Source organism: Bacillus rossius (assembly GCF_032445375.1).
Source record: "Bacillus rossius redtenbacheri isolate Brsri chromosome 4 unlocalized genomic scaffold, Brsri_v3 Brsri_v3_scf4_2, whole genome shotgun sequence".
NCBI classification, from domain to species: Eukaryota; Metazoa; Arthropoda; class Insecta; order Phasmatodea; family Bacillidae; genus Bacillus; species Bacillus rossius.
The window spans coordinates 32,014,371-32,035,444 of NW_026962011.1; the positions used below are offsets into that span (position 1 = coordinate 32,014,371).

Sequence of the window (21,074 nt, forward strand, 5' to 3'; positions counted from 1 at the left end):
CATAGCTTTTAGTTTTAGTTTCCGCTTCACATGCAGAATAGTTTTTGGTGAGATGTTCCAGACACGTGTTAAGGTAGCTTTGTACTCACGTGGTCATATGTGTGGGCACTGGCTACAAGGCTTTAGGGTATTTGTACATGTAGTTAACTTCAGAAAATTCAACTTCGTGTATCTCAGTTGGTGAAATCGTCCCAATGTCCACTCGTTCGTCACTTGAGGGTGCCATCACCCGCAGTCACAAGACTTAGACCTGGGGTGAACTTAATGGAAGCTGGAGTGAAAATATATTTTTTGTCTGGAAGGGTGCCAGGCCAGCTCTGGTATCTAACCATTGTTGAGGTGTGGGTCGTTTACCCCAGTGTTGACCATTAAGCTCGTAGGCTACACCTGTGCGCTCAAGTCCCTAGTTGTGGTACTGCTACACACTCCCTGCTCAGTCTAGTATGCTGACAATTAGTGCTCTCTTATGAAACTGCAGAAATAAAAATAAAACATCTTGAAAAACAAAATGGTGTTAATCACATATGACTTGATTTACAGATTTACAGTTTGTGCAGGCAAAATACAATAACACTTGAAAGAAACATGGAACACAACTTAACAATAGTGCTACACTTGATAAGTCATCGCGGCAGTCGTTGCTCTGGAGTGGGAGCAGAGAATCCATATTAAATTGGCTGGAACAATATTACTTGTGAGGCTGGCAGACATCCACAACTGATTTAAGCGAAGTTATCTTCTAAAGTTGGCCAGTGTCGTAAGTTATAAACAATGTTGAGGAAACGTCACATGGCAGGCGAAGCTAATAATGACTGGGTTATGCCCTGCATAGTAAAAAGTCCAGGGACGTGCGGGATAAATAAGAAAAAAAAGTTTAGATTTAAGAGTTATAATTACCAAAAGTACTGTGATCAATGAAAAAGCGTTGATGGCTCCCAGTGAGACGATGCATCTCTACCGGAACGCAGCCTGTTGAAGACTGCCTGAGAATGAATGGTGAAAAAAGGGGGAAAACAGAACCTCGTCGCACCAAACTCAGAAAATTTTTAAAATATGTATACGTTAATCTTACAAAATTAACATATAACAAAGACAAAGGTGGTTAGATTTATGAGAAAAAGGAAGGTAACAAGGAAAGTTAATAACTGGAAGGGGGAGGAGATAAAGGAGGCAAAAAAATATAAGTATTTGGGGGTAATCCTGCAAAATAACCTGGATTGTGCAAAATAGATTTTACGGGTGGTGAGTAAGGAGATATTTGGGTTTGCTTAGCAGCACTCTTCAGTTAGCATGGAGGAGGATAAGGGAAAAGGCATACTCCACATTAGTCAAGCAAATGATGGTTTATGCTACGATGATCTGGGGACCCTATTTAGTGTCTGGGGCAAAGGAAATGGAGATGTTTTAACATAGAACAAAGAGGTGAGTGACGGATATGTTGAGGTGAAGGGAAGTACACGAGAATGATATTCCATCTGAGACAATTAGGAGTTGTGGTGGGAAGCATTACATGGACGGAGGAGGGTGGCAAATTTGGTAATGCTGTTTAAGGGGTTAAACGGAAAGGGGAGCTAGGGACAGCTAATAACTAGTGTGCGCAGTGGTGGGTATAGAGGGCGTAGAGATCACGGATGGAAGCTCTGGAGCTTATAGAGGTGAATGGAACGAAGAAAGGGAGTGGAAAGAGTTTGAAGAAGGTGTTATGGGGTCGAGAGATGTATTGGGATTGCGATGATGTTCTTTTCCCTCATTAGGGGAGGGGAAATGTAAAATGGGAGAACTATTTGCCACCACATGAAAGCTCAATTACGAGTGCAAAATCAAATCACAAAGTGAGAAAGTCGTATTTTGGAATCCCTTGGTTTTTGTTAATTTTCATAAATTTATTATGATGAAAACAATTATATACAAGTCACTAATTGTTATATTTCCTAAGATGTTTAAAAATGGAAGTTACTTGTTTCATCCCTATTGTATGTTCGTGTTTCAATTTGTTGTGATATTATTAATTTTTTGTTAAGTCATTTTTATTTTCTGTATCATACGAATTTACTTGCTTAATTGAGAAATTTGTTTTTTAATTTCGTTAAGTTTTTAAACTGTGCCAATAGGATCCATGTTGAAAATGTGAAGCGGGGTTAATATATTTGTTAATATTTATAATGTATAATAATTTTAGGCTGGTTTTCACTAATTTAAAGGTGACTTATGTTGTTATTCTATTTTTATAAAAAAATATTTTGATGTGTTAATACTTTATTCAATTTACGATAGTAATTCTCAATAGTCAGCAAATTTTTGAGCTATAAAGAAAAAAACTGTCAGTTGACTTTGAGACCATTTTTTCTGTTTTTAGTATGAATATTTTGATTTGTTTTTCAGGTTCATTCCATGTCAGAAATGTAGTAGAATATTTGTAATGTGAGACTCACATTTTTAAAACACCAAACAGTTTTTGTGTAATCGCTGTAACACACTTAGAAGATGGAATGTGAAGAATATACATAACCTGTTTCGTGTGATGAGCGATCAGACTTTTTGGACCAATGAATGTTTAGCCGGCATTGTATTGTGTTGTTACAACGTGTCTAATACACTCAATGTGTTCAAGGAATTCATCATATACTGTAAGTACATCACACATTGATTTTTTAAAATTAATATTCATCAGAGACCACAGCTTGGTTGATGAAGAATGGAATGAGTTAATATGTAAACAAGATGGTGATTATGTTTAAAAGGAGGAGAACAGTAATAAAAGAAGCGTTTTTGTTGGAAGGGGCAGAAGATACAGGAGGTGAGGATTACAAGTACCTAGGAGGTTACCCAATAGAACACCCTGGGATGGGGTGAAGCAGGTACAGCGAGTGGTAAAGAAGTGGAGTAATTATGCTGGGGTTGATTAGTAGGACATTGTGGGAAACATTTAGTAAGGTAAAGTCCGATTGAGTATGTGACAGTGATTTGGGACCTGTATCTGATGGTGTAGATAAGAGAGCCAGAGAAGGTAAAGATCAGGACAGCAAGATGGTTAATAGTAAGTTGCGGTGCCAGAAAGGGAAGAGAGGGGGAAAGACCATCAATGATGGTCAAAGTGCTGGGGTGGGAAACTCCACACGGTAGGTGGCAGGTAGAAAAGCTGTCCAAGGTGTTCAAGGGGAAGAAGAGTTGAGGGAAGCTGGGAGATAGGTTGCACAGAGCTGGGTTAAGAGAGTGTGGAGAGACAATGAGTGGAAGATACAGAGGGAGTGGAGTTGAGCAGAACGAGGAAAACATTCATTTTTAGTGTGGGATGGGTGGGAGGGGAATTGACTTGAGGGAAATGTTTTGGAAGTGGAGGGTTTGAAGGACCTGCCACCGGGCAAAAACCCACTTGCAGGTGTATTTAATTTGTTTTACGTATTTGGTAAATATTTACAATCGCGGTAGATGCCAAAAAAAAATGCTAAAAATCCGAAAATACTTTTATTCTATGCTCTTTCACTTCCTCTTTTCAAATCAACCGGCGGAGATAAGAAATTCCAAATACTTTAGGAGATATCAAATTTTTTAATTTCATGATATGTAGAGTCGCGGTAGATGCCAAAAAAAATGTAAAAAATCCTAAAATACCTTTATCATATGCTCTTCAACTTCCTCTTTTCATTAAAAGCGGCGGAGATAAGAAATTCCAAATACTTTAGGAGATATCAAATTTTTTAATTTTGCAATACAAGACCTGTGGAACCATTCGAGCGGCGCCATTTTTGTTATTTTGCCGTGTGTTCGTGAATACGTGAATCGTGAATGCGTAATTAATAAAATGGTTGATTAGGTCAGGTCAGTTACATTATTAATACTTTCAAACTTAGCCGACATTAAAAATTATTTTGTGAATTAATTTTAATGGATGTTTAGTTTTAAAATATTTATAATGTAACTGACCTGACCAAACAAACCCGGACAGAGGGTGAACAGTAAACTATAATGGTCGATTAGGTCAGGTCAGTTACATTATAAATACTTTAAAACTAAGGTGATATTAAAAATAATGTGAATTAATTTTAATTATTCTTTAGTTTTAAATTATTTATAATGTAACTGACCTTACCTAACAAACCCGTAACAAAGGATGTACAGTAACAACTCACGTAAATTTTTTTGTTACTTATTACTTGCGCAACAATATCAAAATAACAAATAAGACTTTAAAATTAGAAACGTTAAAAACTCACGTAAGTTGGAGGCGGTAATTAAACACCGTTTTAAACAATAATTGAACTAAATAATCACGTATTAGTTCATTTGAATTCTGGCCTATCACGAACAATCACGTGACATCATTATCCAATAAAAAAAATAGATACTCGTACGTAAACAAGAAACAATGGTGCACGCACGCCACAGGAATGCGCTGGTTTTGTGCTGAAATTTAAAAATTCGATATCTCCTAAAGTATTTGGAATTTCTAATCTCCGCCGCTTTTAATGAAAAGAGGAAGTTGAAGAGCATATAATAAAGGTATTTTCAGATGTTTAGCATTTTTTTTGGCATATACCGCGACTCTACATATGATGAAATTAAAAAATTCGATATCTCCTAAAGTATTTGGAATTTCTTACCTCCGCCGGTTGTTTTGAAAAGAGGAAGTGAAAGGGCACAGAATAAAAGTATTTTCAGATTTTTAGCATTTTTTTTGGCATCTACCGCGATTGTAAATATTTACCACGTATTTATTGCTTGATTGCTATTGTATCGGGAGTGTTTTCTTAGCACTGCTGTTAGTTTACTTAATATAATTTGGTAATAACTGTTTATCTCAGTAGCACATTTTTAGATGTGATTTGTGAAGGCATGGTGCATATTAGGATTTGTTTTGCCCTCTTGTTTTTTATGGTTTTATTTAATTTAGTATTAGGTTTTCTACTGTTAGAAGGTCTTGTATTCATAATTTTCTTTATACACTGCAGACTTTAACTCAATGCTATAACCTCTGCTGTTCCCTCTGTGACTGTTAAACTAATAAATTCCCATTAGGATTTTATTTTAAAATATGTTTGAGTGTTTATTGTAATTTTGCTAAACTTAAGTCAAAAACTTAAAGAATTTAGCTATGAAATGTCTCAATACTTTACACCCAGAAAACTAGAAAAATGCAAGTGTCTCTTGACTGCTTGTAATGAGTGTGGTTCAATGTCACATTAGCAACTGTGACATACAGAAAAAAGTTAAAACTTTAGGGTTCAATGTTTGAAAATTTATTTGTTTCATATATGAGAATAAACTCATTTAAGCATTGATTAAGGGAGAGAAACTATAGCTTTATTCTAATACATAGGGATGTGTCCGTAGCAAACACATTCCTACATCTCTTAGCAAATGCAGCCACATGCATCAATTGCATCTAATGCATCTAATGCATCTAATGGATGATAGTATCCGAATACTTTTACTGCTAGCACCACCTGTTGACAGTGGTTGTACTAATATGCACGTAGCCATTTTGAGTCTTAATATACCTATATGATTATTCAGCAAAACTTTAATAATGACCAATTAAAAAAAATCTAATGTAGAGTGGAAATTATAAATGTTAGTGATCAAAATAAAACGTTTATAAATAAAATATTTTAAATACTTCAAATGAGCATTAAATATCCCTATAAATAATTATTAACTTTTTTGTTTCTCTATTTAAGTTATTATTTATAATGTTTTAAACAAATCTTATGACTGGATGTAGGGCTTCATCAGTGGCTGTGAGTGTTGCATCTCTAGTAATCACGATTCAGTGGACGCATGTAGGGATGCATTGGCGTCCCGGCTGAGAATTCGGAAGCAACGCAAAGATACTACAAGTCAATTTTAGTGGATCTTGTAGCTAAGGGATCCATTTGGCTAGTATTTGGATGCAGCTAATAAGACACTTAGAAATACCAAATGGCAACACAATTAAAATTTCTCATTTACACAACATGTGGATATCATTAAAATAAATTCTATTAAATGATCTATTTTATAGTTAACATTACTTTTAAGTTATATAAATGTTTACAATATGAACTATTTAAAAAACCTGATTTAATGAATAGTTGTAAGATTATTAATTTTTATTGTACTTATTTGTTGTTTGCCGTATTGCACTAAAAAACTGCCTTGACTCTGAAGGTGGTGCAGAAATTTTTGTGCTTGGTGTAGTTGGTATGTTAGTGTTGGAACACTTAGGCCCCTACTAACAGACTGTAATTATTCCAGTTGGCAACACAAACGTGTCGCCAACACAGCATTGTCAGTTGATAAGACTGGTCAAAAGTGACTTATTCGCTGTCATCGCACATTCCAGTTACACGTTTTCAACTTTAAAAATAAGAGGGCGGTCAAAACGTCAGAAGAAGTGTGTAGCAAGTGTATGTTGTCATTTACTCTTCCTACTTTCGGACTTCTCGTTATGTTGAGACACGACAGTCCAGTCCGTGCTGTCCAGAGAGGATGAGAGAGTGCGCTCTTTGCCACCTGGGACGCTGCTTTAAGTGTAAAACTGGTGTCAGAATGACAAATTTAAAGATACGCAATGATTACATATATTTGGTGAGAACCAATGAAAATGTGGCATAATAATTTTAAACATTTTTTTTTTACATACATAGATGTTTTTAGACAAATTTATTAATTTTATTTCTTCAGATCATACAAGTACATTCACACTATGATAGCTATTCAAATAAATTTGTTACATGTTGCAGATACACACATATTTAGTCATAAAACTGAAACAACAATCCGGATAATTTTTCATATATATAGCATATATAGCATTAATACAGTTTTATAAATAATTGTAGAGTAGCTCTGTGTACGCTCCTATAGTCATTGGAGAGTTTGATCCGCCAGGATTACAACTTAGTTCAGTTTACTTTCACTCGTGACTTTGTAGTCTACCAACACTCAAATTATTTCATTGCAAATTTTATTAAAATCATTAGAAGAATAATTTAAAATGTACCATATTTTTAAAATGTAAGTTTTGTGTTACTTAAAAATCATGTTAACAGTTGTGGAAAGTGTGTACGAAGAGATAAATAGATATTTGAGAGTTAAAAAGTGGAAGAAAAAAAACAAGGCTACGTTTGGATGGTGCTATAAAAACAAATGAGTTCTAAATATTTTCTCATCTTATATTCCACAATAAGTTCTTTTAAAAGAATTTAAATGAAAAATCAAAATTTTCAGGAAAACTAGAAATTTCGCACAATTTTAATAAAGTTACACATTTTCCTAACAGTTCATTTAGTTATCAGTCCATTTCCCTTGGAGACAAACCAGCCCTCGGAGCCCCAATAAAGCTAACACAAACAATTTTGTAAAAATTTATTTCTGAAATGTTTCATTTCTATTCTGACACTTAAACTTTAATCGTTAGGGTATACGTAATCATAACTGTGTCATATGCTACAAGATTCAAAATGTGCAGAATGAGAAAAGATGAAACAATTTGCGCAGGATTTTAACAAAAATGTAAATAAAAATGTCTTCATTTTCTTGAAATGACGAATGGAAGGCCTAGAATAGTGGACGGGTCAGGATTCGAACCCGGGCCCTTGCAACTGCAAGTCTAGTGTCTCACCCCTATGCAACTTTGCTTGTCCAGACGGAAAGTGTGTGCCTTCAAGTATTTTTGTTCAGTCAAAATTATTGTTCTCTACAAGCAAAGTCGTGAGAGTGAACCAAAGCGAGTTGTGATGCACACTGTTTTATTTTCAGCTACGTCCAGTCGCAGGGAACATGATGGCTGTGAATGGCACTAGCGCTCCACAGACTGAAAATATGGCAACTTAGTTGCTGTAATTCACTGGAATTTTGTTTGTGATACTTTACTGCAGTGGGTAAGTTTATTTAAATAAAATTTTCAATTAATTTATTAGTAAAACAGAAGGTGGGAAAATCTTATTACAAGTACATATTTGTTTTGGCCACTGCTGTTTTCTTAGCAGCATTTGCACAGAGCTTTAATTAACGTAAAAGTTAAGTTTTAATATTTTTTAACCACCATTATTTTAGAGATTCACTTTTACTAAATAAAACCATTGTAGAATTTCTCTCTAAAATCTCTGGACTTGTTGCAGGCGGATAAATGGCAGACACTGCCTAGTCCTTCCTTTCATGGTTCCAATAAGTAATGACCCATTTTTACGAGGTTTTAAGCACACTTCATTCATTCTCCAAAGATAATTATGGAATCTTGGTTTTTGTACTAAGGTCAGTCAGTCTATCACAATGGGGGCTTATTCCAAACAATTTAATTTTGAAACATAAAATTGGATTTTAAAAACATACTTCTGCAGGAAAATAGATTGAATGATCATGTAAATACAATGCTTATTGACTTGTTGAATTTGAATTAAATATCCTGTTTTTTATAAAATATATTTAAGTAAAAAATTTTTCATTAGTAAAAGAGGATTAATAGTTTTTTGACAATTTATTTGTGTAATATTAGGTTTAAATATTTCTATTACTTTTTTTTATTTAAATTTTTCCAGAAAGTAGTAACTGACATGAGGAAATAAAATATGTAAGTGAAAATTTTCACAAAGTAGTTTTAAGTCTCAACTTAAATTATCTATGTAGTTAGGCCTATGTTAAGCATAGTATTTTAAATCATTTTAGCTATGTTTTAATACAAACATATACATATTTTGCCTCAATATGGTGGATGGATCAGAAACTTCCTTAGAATTAGCATTGAAAGTTTTCATGAAGTGGTGTTTTTTTCTCTCTATCAGAATACCTCAGGTAGCAATGGACGCAGTGAAGGATGAAGATCGGAAGAGAAGGCTGTGTCAGCTGGAAGAGAGGATACAGGATCCACGAAGTATTTCCAATGTGGACTGTCTTCTGGTAAGTTCAGCTAATGTCATTTTAAAAAGTGTAATTTTTTTCCTCGTAAAATAATTTCACTTCACAAGAATACAAGTGTATTCACCTCTTTAGGGAATATCGTAAATGCAACAAATTTTTGAAGTTGGTGTTCTACCCAAGAGCGTACCGGCTTATAACATTATAAGGGGGGGGGGGGGGGACCTGGAACTTACTCTTTCACAGGGGCGGACAATCTTAACTCTTCTCACCGATAATGCAGTATCTCTAGCTGGTTCGTAATTAATTAGCTTCTATCAAAGTGGTTGTGATACCAGCAATCAACTAGTTCTTACATTTTTCAGAAATTTGTTGTTTATTCATAATTGCCTCCCCCCCCTCCTCCTCCTCCACCCCACTATCGAAAGGGCAGATTTGCCCCCATTGTGGATATGACCCTGGTTCCGGCCAATAACCTGGAACATGTTAACATTGGATCTTTTGGAATGGAATGAACTGTGATCCACAAAGATGGGAGAGAATGCATACATCAGAGTCTGTCCTTGTGGCCAGACTTAAACTGGAGCCATGTTCTGTAACTATACATCTTATTGTTAAAGCTAAGCAGAAGCTATTTTATATTGTCTAAATTTTATTTCCAGTTTTTTTCTCGTCGACCGTGAGATCGGTGGTAAGGTTTTAGGAGGTGAAGAACCAAAACTTGTACAGCTGAACCTGGAGTCAAGCCACGAGTCCGTTGATTCCGTCATCTTGCCACCTCACTCGCTTTGCCTCTAAATGTTTCCGAGATAGACGTTATTCTTGTTCAAAGTTTTCATGGTCATAGCAACAGATTCCTTATTTCTGTACATTCAATGTTGACAGGATACCGTACAGGCCTTGGTGGCTGACTGCGATCATCCGTCTGTCAAGCGGATGAAAAATGTCGAAGCATACTTGAATCGATGTGAGTGAACCATTACTGTTTTGGAAAACTAGTGATTTTTGTTTTCAGATTCTGAAGTGTGGAAATGTAATTCTTTGCATCGTAGATTTCAATTTAGATTACTTTATTGTATTTGTTCATAACGTGACTTATCTAGCATTCACATGTTTTGTTTATTGAGTAGGCATGTTAATTATTTACTTCTGATGTAGTAAATATCCTTTTGTACATGCTATAATGTTTCATAAAAAAAATGTTTTAGAAATGACAGAGTCAGAGACACAATAGTTCATAAATAGTTTATGTGCAGGAAGTGTTTTGACAGTGAGTGAAAAAGGAATCTAGTGTTAGTCCTAGTCAGCAAAATATGTGTAAATTTCAAATAAAACATATACATTTCATTTTCAGTTACTGTTTTTTTTTTGTTTGAATCATCTTTGAGCAACATGTTTATTGCATTTAATAATTTAAGTACCCTCAAACATTTGAAAACAATTTTTGTTGCATTCAGAAACCACTCAAAATAAAAATAAAAATTGTGTTGTTTTCAAGCATTTCCAAATATGCAGTTTGGAAATGGGCCTTGATGGATCACACAAGACCAGTTTAGATTTCTTAGCACAGCCATTATCAGCAGCTCTGGCTAGGTGTTGGCGAACTAACAGCAGGTTTGGAAAAAAAAACAGTCCTTTTTTTTTAAATAAACAAACTTAATTTTCAGGTTGCACCAGTTTTTTTTTTAGGTTAGAACCAGTTTTTTTTATTACGTTAGTTATTATTGTTCTCAGAATTTTCAAATGAAAGCCATACAACATCCCACTTACTGCCACTTGTGTTGAACCAGACAAGTTATAACATCAAAGAACTGCCAGAAAATTGGCACATCTGACTGGGACTTAACCTTAGAAAGGGTATTTCCCTACAGGAAGAGGATTCTCCATAGAATGGGTTTTTCACACAAAATGTGGATTTACAGTACAGTTGGGGATTTCCCATAATAGGAATTAATGATTTAATGTTTTTAATTTCAGAGTATTTAGCTGGGTATCATTTACTAATAAAGTAATAATTCAGTTAATTTAAATGATAATATCTTGGATAGTATATAACTTTTTTTTGTTCCTGTTTATCACAGAAAACATTGCGGTTATTGGAGTGGAATAAGACCTTTTATATTGATATTTCTGTTTCAGATGACAGCGTGGCAGCATCAATATGCAGGCTTCGGATGAAGAGGGATGATTTCTTGGTGATCAAAGTAATTGGCAGAGGGGCTTTTGGCGAAGTTCAGCTGGTACGGCAATTTCACAGACTAATTGCACGACGCATAATTTTCCTTTCCAATTCTGTAGTTCGGGGAATTGACACAGTTTCTTTTTCTAGGTCAGGCACAAGCACAGTCAGAAGGTGTATGCGATGAAGTTGCTCAGCAAGTTCGAGATGGTGAGTTTTGGTTGATGGTTGATAATGCTGCTTGGTCTTCAGATCTGTTGCCTTGACGTGGACTGTATCGACTGTGTTGACTGTGCCAGATCAAGAGGGCGGACTCTGCGTTCTTCTGGGAGGAACGCGACATCATGGCCCATGCGAACTCGGAGTGGATTGTGCAACTTCATTTTGCATTCCAAGATACAAAGTACCTTTACATGGTGATGGACTACATGCCAGGTATGTTGGTGTGTGAAAGGGTGTGCATTTATTGAGGCATTGACTATACAGGGCAGTATAGTTGTCTGTGGTTACGTGTGTTGTGTCTGGATGCTCTTCGTTCGGATTGCCAGCTTCTACGGAACTCACTTTTGATAACTACATTTAACCCAAATTACCTATTTTAAAAATTTAGCTTTTTCATTTGGTAAAAATTAATTTAACATGCAACAGTTATTCATTAGTAAAAACCACGAGAAGAAAAGCTAAAAATATGTGTTATGATGGCAAACATTTTGTGTAATAAGTGTTGTGTCATTGATTCATAATGCTCTCCTGTTGAAAAATAGAGTATATCTGTATTTAACAAATTTGAATAGATTTATTTGTAAACAGTTTGTGGTAAAGGAGTTAAACCATAAGATTTTTAATAAAGAATGGCTAAAGTGAATCAGTTATTTCCTCTAGTCAATAATATATATTGTTGAGAGTGTATTATTAGTAATTGAAGAGTCTGGATGTATTTTATACCAGTTGCTTTTTTTTTGTTATATGTTATTCCAGTAAGAAAGCATCAATGCCAGAGTTGATTTTTCAAATAAAAAAAAATTATGCACTGTATTAATTAGTTTTTAGTTACAAATTTAATTTTTATTAAAGTTTTTATGGTCAATTATGGAGGGATGTTTAATACCTTTGGAACCTCTTAATGTTTTTGTTATTGAGAAGTTTTATTGCTGAGGATGAATAAAATACAAAATGTGCTATAATTTTTTTTATTTATTCATGGAGGTTACAGTGCACCGTGGTAACATGTCATATTGATGAATAATAAATGCTTGATCTGATTCACTTTTTTGGCTCATGAGAAATGCAACGTTGCTCTTTGTTTGCCAGAGCAAGTGGTGCGTTGTAAAGAGGTGTGGCTCTGTGACTCATTCTTAAGCCTGATGCTCCAGGTAGCTGTCTGGTTGGCAAAAGAGAGAGAAAAAGAGGTGGAGGGGGGGGGGAAAGTGATATCACTGACCTTGACAGATCTGAAATATCTGCTGACTCACCCGCGAGAAGTTTACCCATCTCCGAGCCTTGTCCAAATAAATCGCTGCCGTGGAAACATGCGGCAAGAAGTAGTATGTACACACACGCCGCTGGCGGCTGTCTTCTGTTGGCTTGCCAAGTGGGAGTCCACGTTTTATGGTAATCACCGGAGGTGTTCGGGAAAAGATGCCTCGGGAAGATGTCGATAGCTGGAGCAGTGGGGATTCGTCAAGGACAAAAATTTTGAAAGCCAAAGCAAAAACATATTTTGGCAACTGAAGTTTGGGAAAAAAAAATACTTTACAAATGCTCAAAACTAGCCTAATTTTAATGTTGGAGAAAACAGGTGTTTTAAAATTGTTCTTCACATCATCAGTAAAGTTTGTATCTAAAGATGCCTAATGAAGCTAGAAATTCTAGAAATGAAAATGACTTTATTGTTGAACACAGTAATTTATTCTAAAAGTTTAACTTAATAATCAGTGTATTTTTTAATACACGGAAGTTGGTTATATTTCACATTTTCACATTTGGTATTCCTGTTAAAATTTTATTGACAATTGCTAATCTGGCATAGCCATGTTCCCCTAACGTGCCTGATTGTTGTTATTGAGGATTTAAAGCACAATTGTTGCTAACTAAAATGATCTGTACCATATAACTTGGAGGAAAGCTATCATAAGAGTGCAAACCAATCAACTAATCAAAAAGTTCACAGGCAGAACTTCTGCACTTTGCTCTAAATAAATATAGATTACTATTATTATAATTACCTGCTGCAGGTGGTGACCTTGTGAACCTTATGTCGAACTACGATGTGCCGGAAAAGTGGGCCAAGTTCTACTGCGCTGAGGTAGTGCTAGCCCTTGACGCGATCCACTCCATGGGTTTCGTTCACAGGTAAGGGGTTCATTTCATAAGAAAATTTCCACCTTATTATTTATTTATTTATTTATTTATAGTGACTGTTATTTATTTAATTATTTATTTATTATTTATTTATAGTGATTTATTGACTTGAAATTTTGTCACAATGTTGCATTTCAATATGCACGTGCTATTATAGTAAAATTAAAAAAAATTAAATTTTTAAGGAAGTCCGTCTTTTTCAAATTAAGAAGCATGAATTTTGATATGTTCAGTTTTTGGTAAAGCAAAAACAAAACAAAAAAATTAATAGAATTTTTATACATTTTTTGCTAATATGTAGTTTAGAACTTAATTATTTATGGAAGATATAGCGAGAAAGGAGATTAGACACTTCACGGAATGAATATATTCTCTGTTTTGTTTACTCTTTTCTGAATTGTTAAAATAATTTCAATAATAAACAAACTAATAATTAATTCTTAAATTAATTTTACATTATTTATTTTCGATCAAAACTTTATGCACTTCTTTACGTATATTTACATAAACATATATTATTTTAAGAAGAACAATAATTGTTGTACTTGCAAAACAAATACTTTTTAGACTTGTAAACTCTTAACCTATAATTAAGTCCTTGAGATTTATCTGTCTTTTAGATGATTTATAATTACAGTCAAACCTCTATCTATCGTTTTTCAGGGGACCAACAAAAAAATTCAGTAGATGCGGACATTCAATAGATGTGGACTTCACTCTAAGAATTTTTTAAAAATAATATTTCAACCCAAAATTAGTGTCAGAAATATATCAGTTACTTGTCATTAAAGTTAAATCAGTTGAAAAATAAATAAAAATGGAAGTATTTTACTTAATTCAATTTACACTTGCAAAAAAAAAAAAACATACGCACAATAAATCTACATGGAAATTAAAGACTTTTTCAATATCCTGAAGTCTGAAATATGTTTACTCATGTCATCAAATGTAGAGCTGTACTGAAGAAGCCGATTTTACCAATATTTAGTTGAATCAGCATTTCTGTCGACTTCCGATACGTTTGTTAATTTTCGGCCGAAATTACTGAAAAACGAGAGATACTGCCATAACCTAAAAATCTACGAGTACCCTTTTCACTTTTCGTAGTAGTACTGCATTCTTTCAGATCGCATTATTTCTTAGCAACATGTGCCAAACGTACATATAAAAATTTAACATCCTTTTTTTTCAATAATGTTCTTTAATTTTAATATGTCATAAATAAATACATTACCGTCACGGTAAATATACATCTCGGTTGTTACGGTAACTGTAGTGCAAATGTGGTAGCTATCGTGCTTCTGTAGTAATTATAGTATCAACAAAGAATCTTTAGTTCTTTTTATGGTAATTATCTTAGGATAACAATTGGGTTTGTACTGTAGTTATGGTACATCATCCATATTTCTTCGTAAGTTGTTGTTCATTTGTCTTTTCATATTTACGTGCTCCATTACTTGGCTGCAGATTTAAGATGATTTTTACTACTGTATACTATCCTTACTGTTTTTATGACGGTTTCTTTCTAAGAAATGGTTATTTCTGCAAAATCTTTATGGTTAAACGATCATCTATTATAATTTGTAGTGACGGGACCACATATTTTGTACGATCAATGCGGACAAAACGGTAATTCAAACATCGGTACAAGCGGACTTTTTTAACCTTAGTTGTATGGCAATTTTGCCGGGACCGTAGAAAGTATACGATAAACACGGACAATCGATACATGCGAGTTCGATAGATAGAGGTTTGACTGTATATAAAGATGTCTCATACAAGTAAAACAACCAATTTTGTACTTTTTTCCTGTTAATATTATTTTAGGCAAAGAAAAGCAGGATGACAAAAGGTGATAGTCGGGGTTTAAATAACATGTGAATACAAATAACCAAGATGTACACCTAAATGAAGGGGGGGAAAGACGCCTAAATTTTATGAACATATTTGGTAAATTGAAGTAGCTAAAAACATTAAATTTTATGTGACATTCAAATCCCTAATTTTCGACACAAGATCTAACGAAGGATATATAATGACTGAGAATAGAATCAATATTATATGCAGTAAATGTAATGTAATGAGATCAAAAGCAAAAGCAAGGCTTTAAACTGTACAGACACGCACAGAAGGGCTCAGAGTGAAGTGACCTTCGAACCACTTAGTTCTCCGACACACTCGTAAATTAAGAGTTCCAGCAACATCATCTATGAGAAGGAACTCTGAATTTGTTGGCTTTTAAAATAGTACATGTAGGGAAACCAAGATATGATTCTTAAAAAGTGCTGTTTTTGTAGTATCCGAATGTAAATATTAGGATTGATTTTACTCTAATGTTTTGAATTTTCTGGATATTGCTTGTGTGGCATGAAATGTTAACCAAATTTTTCTACTGCTATTGATGTATTGAAAAGAATTTTTTTTTTTTTTTTGTTTCTTGTTCAGGAAGATTGCAAACATTTGCCTTGATTATGAGATTGGAGTTTTACCTTCACGTGTTGCCAACTTGTCAGTATTGTGTCTCTTTCAGGGACGTCAAGCCGGACAACATGCTGCTAGACAGACAAGGCCATCTAAAACTGGCAGATTTCGGAACCTGTATGAGGATGGATGCAGTAAGTGACTATCTTGGCAGCTTGAACTATGTATGCTTTTTGGTGACTTGTCAGCAAACTTGCAAATTAAGTTTCAGGTCGTATTCTAATGCTTTCCACCTTCCCATCAATATCTTGAACAAAAATGCATTTTATAGTACTTAAAAGACTAATTGTGGAATGCTATGCCAAATGTTCTCCTTAAGTGATAAACATTCTGAGAGCTGGCTGAAAGCAAGAAGATACATTTCTTTGATGTTTTCTGCGTGGTAAAATAATTTAGGCCTAGTTTTTCTATTTTAAAATGTTTTTCTTAGAAACCATTTCCTTGTATGACAAAATATTTCATTATTTTGAGAGATTTGATTAGTTAATCCCTACTGTAAACAGTAATGCATATTCTGTTTATTTTCTTTACTTTAATTATTGAACTACAATTTTAATTTTACTTGCTGTAATAAACAAGGAGAAGATGTGTCAACACAGTCCAAAGGATGAAGATCCTCTGACTTGTATTGGCCAGTGAGTAAAGTAATTGGATTTACATTGGAGTCTCCATACAATGGGGGGCTGAGACATGTTCGGATATCCATAATTTTTGGATTATCAGAATAATTGCTGTACTTCTCATGCTTACTAGGGTTCGTATGTCCCCTTAATATAATTAAAAAGTGCTTACTAAATTGATAAAGAGCCATTAAAAGTCCTTAAATTTCACTAAGCATCCTTAAAAACTCCTCAGTTAAGACTTATAGCTTGCAAGTAATGGATAAAATTGGGGTTTTTAATATTCTTTTACTTTCAACTTTTGTGAATGCCCATTAGAATTGGTGAATTACAGGTCACGTGATTAAATTTTATGTTTAAAAACATTTTGAATTTTTTTTATTAGTTTGTATCTTACCTTTAAATTAATGAGTTTTTTTACTGTCTTACTTTGAACTTTTAGGTAAATAATAAATATAATTAGTGATCATAGTCAATGATAACGGTATAAATTTCAGATAAGACACTGTTTGGGTTAGATGTGTTTCAGAGATAATTCTGAATAATAGGGGCTTATCTTTAAGAACTAAACTAGCCAACTAAATTATTTTTGTGCAATAACTATTTAACATAGTTTTTTTTTCTTGAGGTACTTTTGTGATATTACAAATGGTTTTCTACCTTTTGATAGCATTGAAGGGTGATTGGGTAAAGAAGTCCTTGAAAACTTGGTAGTTTTTGATTGCTCAAGATGATACGAACCATGCTAACGTTTTTGGATAAGTTGGATTCTTGGATTAGCAGGACTCCACTCTATTTAAGGAGCGTTGAGTCCAACCTGGAATGGACGTTTTCTCCGAAATAATTGTGGCCTTATTCCAGTGGTGACACACCACTAAACGCACGCACAGTGCTCACGTACTGGTGTTTGCTGTCGTTCTCAGGACGGGCTGGTACGGTCAGACACCGCTGTCGGCACTCCCGACTACATCTCCCCCGAGGTGCTGCAGTCGCAGGGCGGCGAAGGGGTGTACGGCCGGGAGTGCGACTGGTGGAGCGTCGGGGTGTTCCTGTACGAGATGCTGGTGGGGGACACCCCCTTCTACGCCGACAGTCTCGTGGGCACCTACAGCAAGATCATGGACCACAGGAACTCTCTCCTCTTCCCCACGGACATCGAGATCAGCCACGACGCCAAGTCCCTCATCTGCGGCTTCCTCACCGACAGGCGAGTACTCTCAGCGTCTATGTCATTACGCTACTATTTAGGGTTTTGCAAATCCTGGTTTTTAAATTCAAATTGAATTTTGGATCATATATCAAACTACTCATAAATATCAAATATCTTTCGAATCAGATTTAAAAAATATAGTGAACTTTTTTTTTTTACATATCTGATAGGTGTCTAAGAATAATTGATAGAAAATGAAGTAAAATGTAAAGGATGTGGGTTGGTGCAAAATGAAAGAAAAAAATGCATTGTTTTTTTTCTTCAAACTGTGAAGTATTAAAGTTTGAGAATTCTTTTGTTTATCCAACTGATACAAACACAAAATATAGAGTATTTAAATATTATTCCATTGTAATTATAGGTTATTTGTTACATATTCCAATATTTTGATGCAAAATGCAGCTGTTTCTACAAATTGATCAATGCCATTTTTGAAAACGTGATGTGGTGCATCGTAGATTTCTCACTCAGAAAACAAATTTCAATAACGAAGTATTTTGACATCTGGAGCTTTGTATTTTTTACTACAGTGCCTATCGATATATTTACGAATGCCTCAAACGCGATTCTTTGCATTTTATGCTTTGCTTACAACACAAAATTAAACATCTTTTATCTTCATATTACAAATACTGTGATATTGTGAAAATGGTCAGTTGAGTTTGGTGAGCTATATTGAAAATATGGACTTTAAAGTAGTGTGGATTGTTTATTAGGTTAAGTTAGCTCCATTTCAAATATTTAAAAATAGTACGGAGAGTTGGTTGACTTTGTTAGCTACATTAAAAATATTGGAAAATCATTATTAGTTATCAATTTAAAATGTCAGCATCCAATTTTTAAAGTAGTAAAAGCTAAAAAATTAAAATTTGAGTCAGAGTTTTAGAACTAACGTAAATCTTTTTATACAGATGTTTTGCACTGCTTTTGCCTTATTTCAACACTTCTTTTGGTCAGTTTTATTAACCGTTTTCTGGGGTTCATACTAGTGATGGTTCGAATCCCATTTTTCTCGAATCCGAATATTGAATCCGAATCCCAAACAGTACCTCGAATCCACCCCTCGAATCCGAATCCAGTTCTCAAGGGTTAATTATAAAATATTTTATAAGTTAAGAGAAAAAATTAAACATTATGCAGAATTATTTAACCCTTTAAATTTTTATTTAAAAACTCAAGGATTTTGACACGGTCTGGATTAAGACGATTCCGTTTTTGGTCACATATGTTTCGTGCAGTGCTGAACAAACGTTCAGAGAACACTGTCGCAGGTGGTGAACACAAATATTTTTTGGACAGTTTATGTAGCCTGGGTGAACACGCAGACTGAGTTTTCCAGTATTCGAGAATGTTTATTTCTGGGTTAACTGTAGGATCACGTAAGATTCTGGTCACTTCATCAATTGCTGTAGAATCCGACTTGGTGGATTTAAGGCATTCAGGCATTATCTGTGAGTACAGTGATTCATGTATCCACGGAAATCGGAAAACAAAATTCAACATCCGACGGAACAATATTTTGTAGTTACCAACTTGACATTTGTTTAAAGTCCCAAATGAAGGTAAATGCTTTCCTGAAATATTTAATGGAAACTGAAAGGCGCCATCTTGTATTCAATGGTTTTAGGCCATAAGAAATATTGTCGTGCATCTTTTAAAATTAAGCCTCACTAAAGCATAGTGATTAATATGCCCTAAGTTAAAAGTGACGGGGTGCTTTCTCTAGTTTACCCATTAAAATTTTTTATATTAATATTAGTTATTTTTTATGTTGCTCAAAATAATTGGCTAACAAATTCATTGGTTGGCCATCATGGAATTCTCAGATAATACATATTTTAATGTTGGTAGTCTACACAAACCAAACTTGGTCCTAAAAAAATTCATAAATAGAATGTGTATCAGAATATTTAAAATCGAATTGCGATAAAATACATGTGTACAAATACAAATGCATCCATGTTCATGAATATAAAGTAAGTTTCCCAAATCAGTACATGCTTCATAATTTTTTATATAATAACGAATTAAAAGTATAATACAGTAGAACCTTGTTAATCCGTGATGCGCTAATTCGGGAATCGGATAATCCGGGACGATTTAAAAGAGAAGAAAAAAAAGATAAGTAAAAATTTTCAGTGCTTAAAATTAACGTCACGCGGGCCGGCGGCCGGCAAACACTGCAAGCCATCGCGTGGGCCGCCAAACTCTGCAACGCTGTTTGTACCGATCCTTTGTGTCGCACCCCTTTCAGCTGTCACATTTGTCACTCTTTAAACTTGAGGGGGGATGTCCTGACTTCTGCTTCCCGTCTCCCTTTGTTTGTTTCCACCCGCCAACGCATGGCAGGCGCCTGGCGAGTGACGTGTCTGGCTGGCATTCGGCTGTACGAGAGGGAGGGGGGGAGGGTGCAAGGTCAGCACGATCTTATCTTTCTCTCTTCTGCTGTTGTAAATGACCGTGAACTAATGGCTAGACAGTGCTGTATTTTTTTAAGCCGAGACACTAATTCGAAGACGGCCGGCCCTTACCGTGAACGGCCTTCACCCAGCTGCACGCCGGTGTCTGAGAAGCTTGACAAGACCTTCCGGGCTTTTAATCGCTAGTCCGTGAAATTCGGTAATCCGTGATTATCTCGGTCCTGACCATCATGTATTAACGAGGTTCTACTGTACCTCAATCGGATGTGTTCCAAGGAAAACGTAACCAGGCCAAGTAAATTGTAAGTATTTAAGTTTTTAAAGTACTACATTTACATCAATATTTTTCCTTGAATTTCGAATCTTTCGAATACTAGAGATTCGGTGGGATTCGAGGATTCGAGGATTCGACCGGCCCATCCCTAGTTCATACTCATTGGTAGTCTTCTACAGTGGGTTTGGGTTTTGTTTGCAGGACACAGAGACTGGGGCGGAGTGGTGTGGAGGAAATAAAATCACATAATTTTTTCCAGAATGACCAATGGACGTTTGACAATTTGAGAGACTGTAAGTATCTGAAAGAGAGTTACATATGATAAAAATATTTTCTTGTAAACAGTAAATAATTTGTGTTAAGTGGCACATACGTTAGGCTGAGTTGTGTTGTGATTTTTTTGGATGTATACACTATTAATTTAGTATTTTTTTCAAATCTCACTGATGGTGTTCTTGCCAAGTTGGCAGGTATGATAACTGAAGGTTTCTTCCGTGAAGTATTTTTCTTAGATACTTTTTCATTACACATCAAAAATTGTATATTGATGGTATTTAAGAGTTTGAGAGATTTCGTCGACTTATCCGTACTGTAAACAGTTTATCTGCTTTACTTAAATGTTTGAACTACAGTTCTCTTGGCACATTTTAGTCGCCGATTCTGAGCTAGCGGTTATGCAAGCTTTGCATTTTAC

At 34.8% G+C, this 21,074-nt stretch overlaps 1 protein-coding gene across 1 annotated transcript in view; it reads left to right on the plus strand.

Moving 5' to 3' along the window:
• Positions 1–2,107: 2,107 nt before the first annotated feature.
• Positions 2,108–21,074, plus strand: part of LOC134542389 (rho-associated protein kinase 2) — a 56,267-nt gene continuing 37,300 nt past the window's right edge. Inside the window, exons 1-12 of the mRNA XM_063386584.1 lie at positions 2,108–2,201; positions 2,383–2,627; positions 7,741–7,862; positions 8,763–8,877; positions 9,721–9,802; positions 10,975–11,075; positions 11,165–11,224; positions 11,314–11,449; positions 13,249–13,366; positions 15,906–15,990; positions 17,400–17,683; positions 20,582–20,673. Coding sequence (XP_063242654.1) covers positions 8,779–8,877; positions 9,721–9,802; positions 10,975–11,075; positions 11,165–11,224; positions 11,314–11,449; positions 13,249–13,366; positions 15,906–15,990; positions 17,400–17,683; positions 20,582–20,673 — 1,057 coding nt within the window. The 5' untranslated portion in view covers positions 2,108–2,201; positions 2,383–2,627; positions 7,741–7,862; positions 8,763–8,778. The remainder of the gene's footprint in view (positions 2,202–2,382; positions 2,628–7,740; positions 7,863–8,762; positions 8,878–9,720; positions 9,803–10,974; positions 11,076–11,164; positions 11,225–11,313; positions 11,450–13,248; positions 13,367–15,905; positions 15,991–17,399; positions 17,684–20,581; positions 20,674–21,074) is intronic.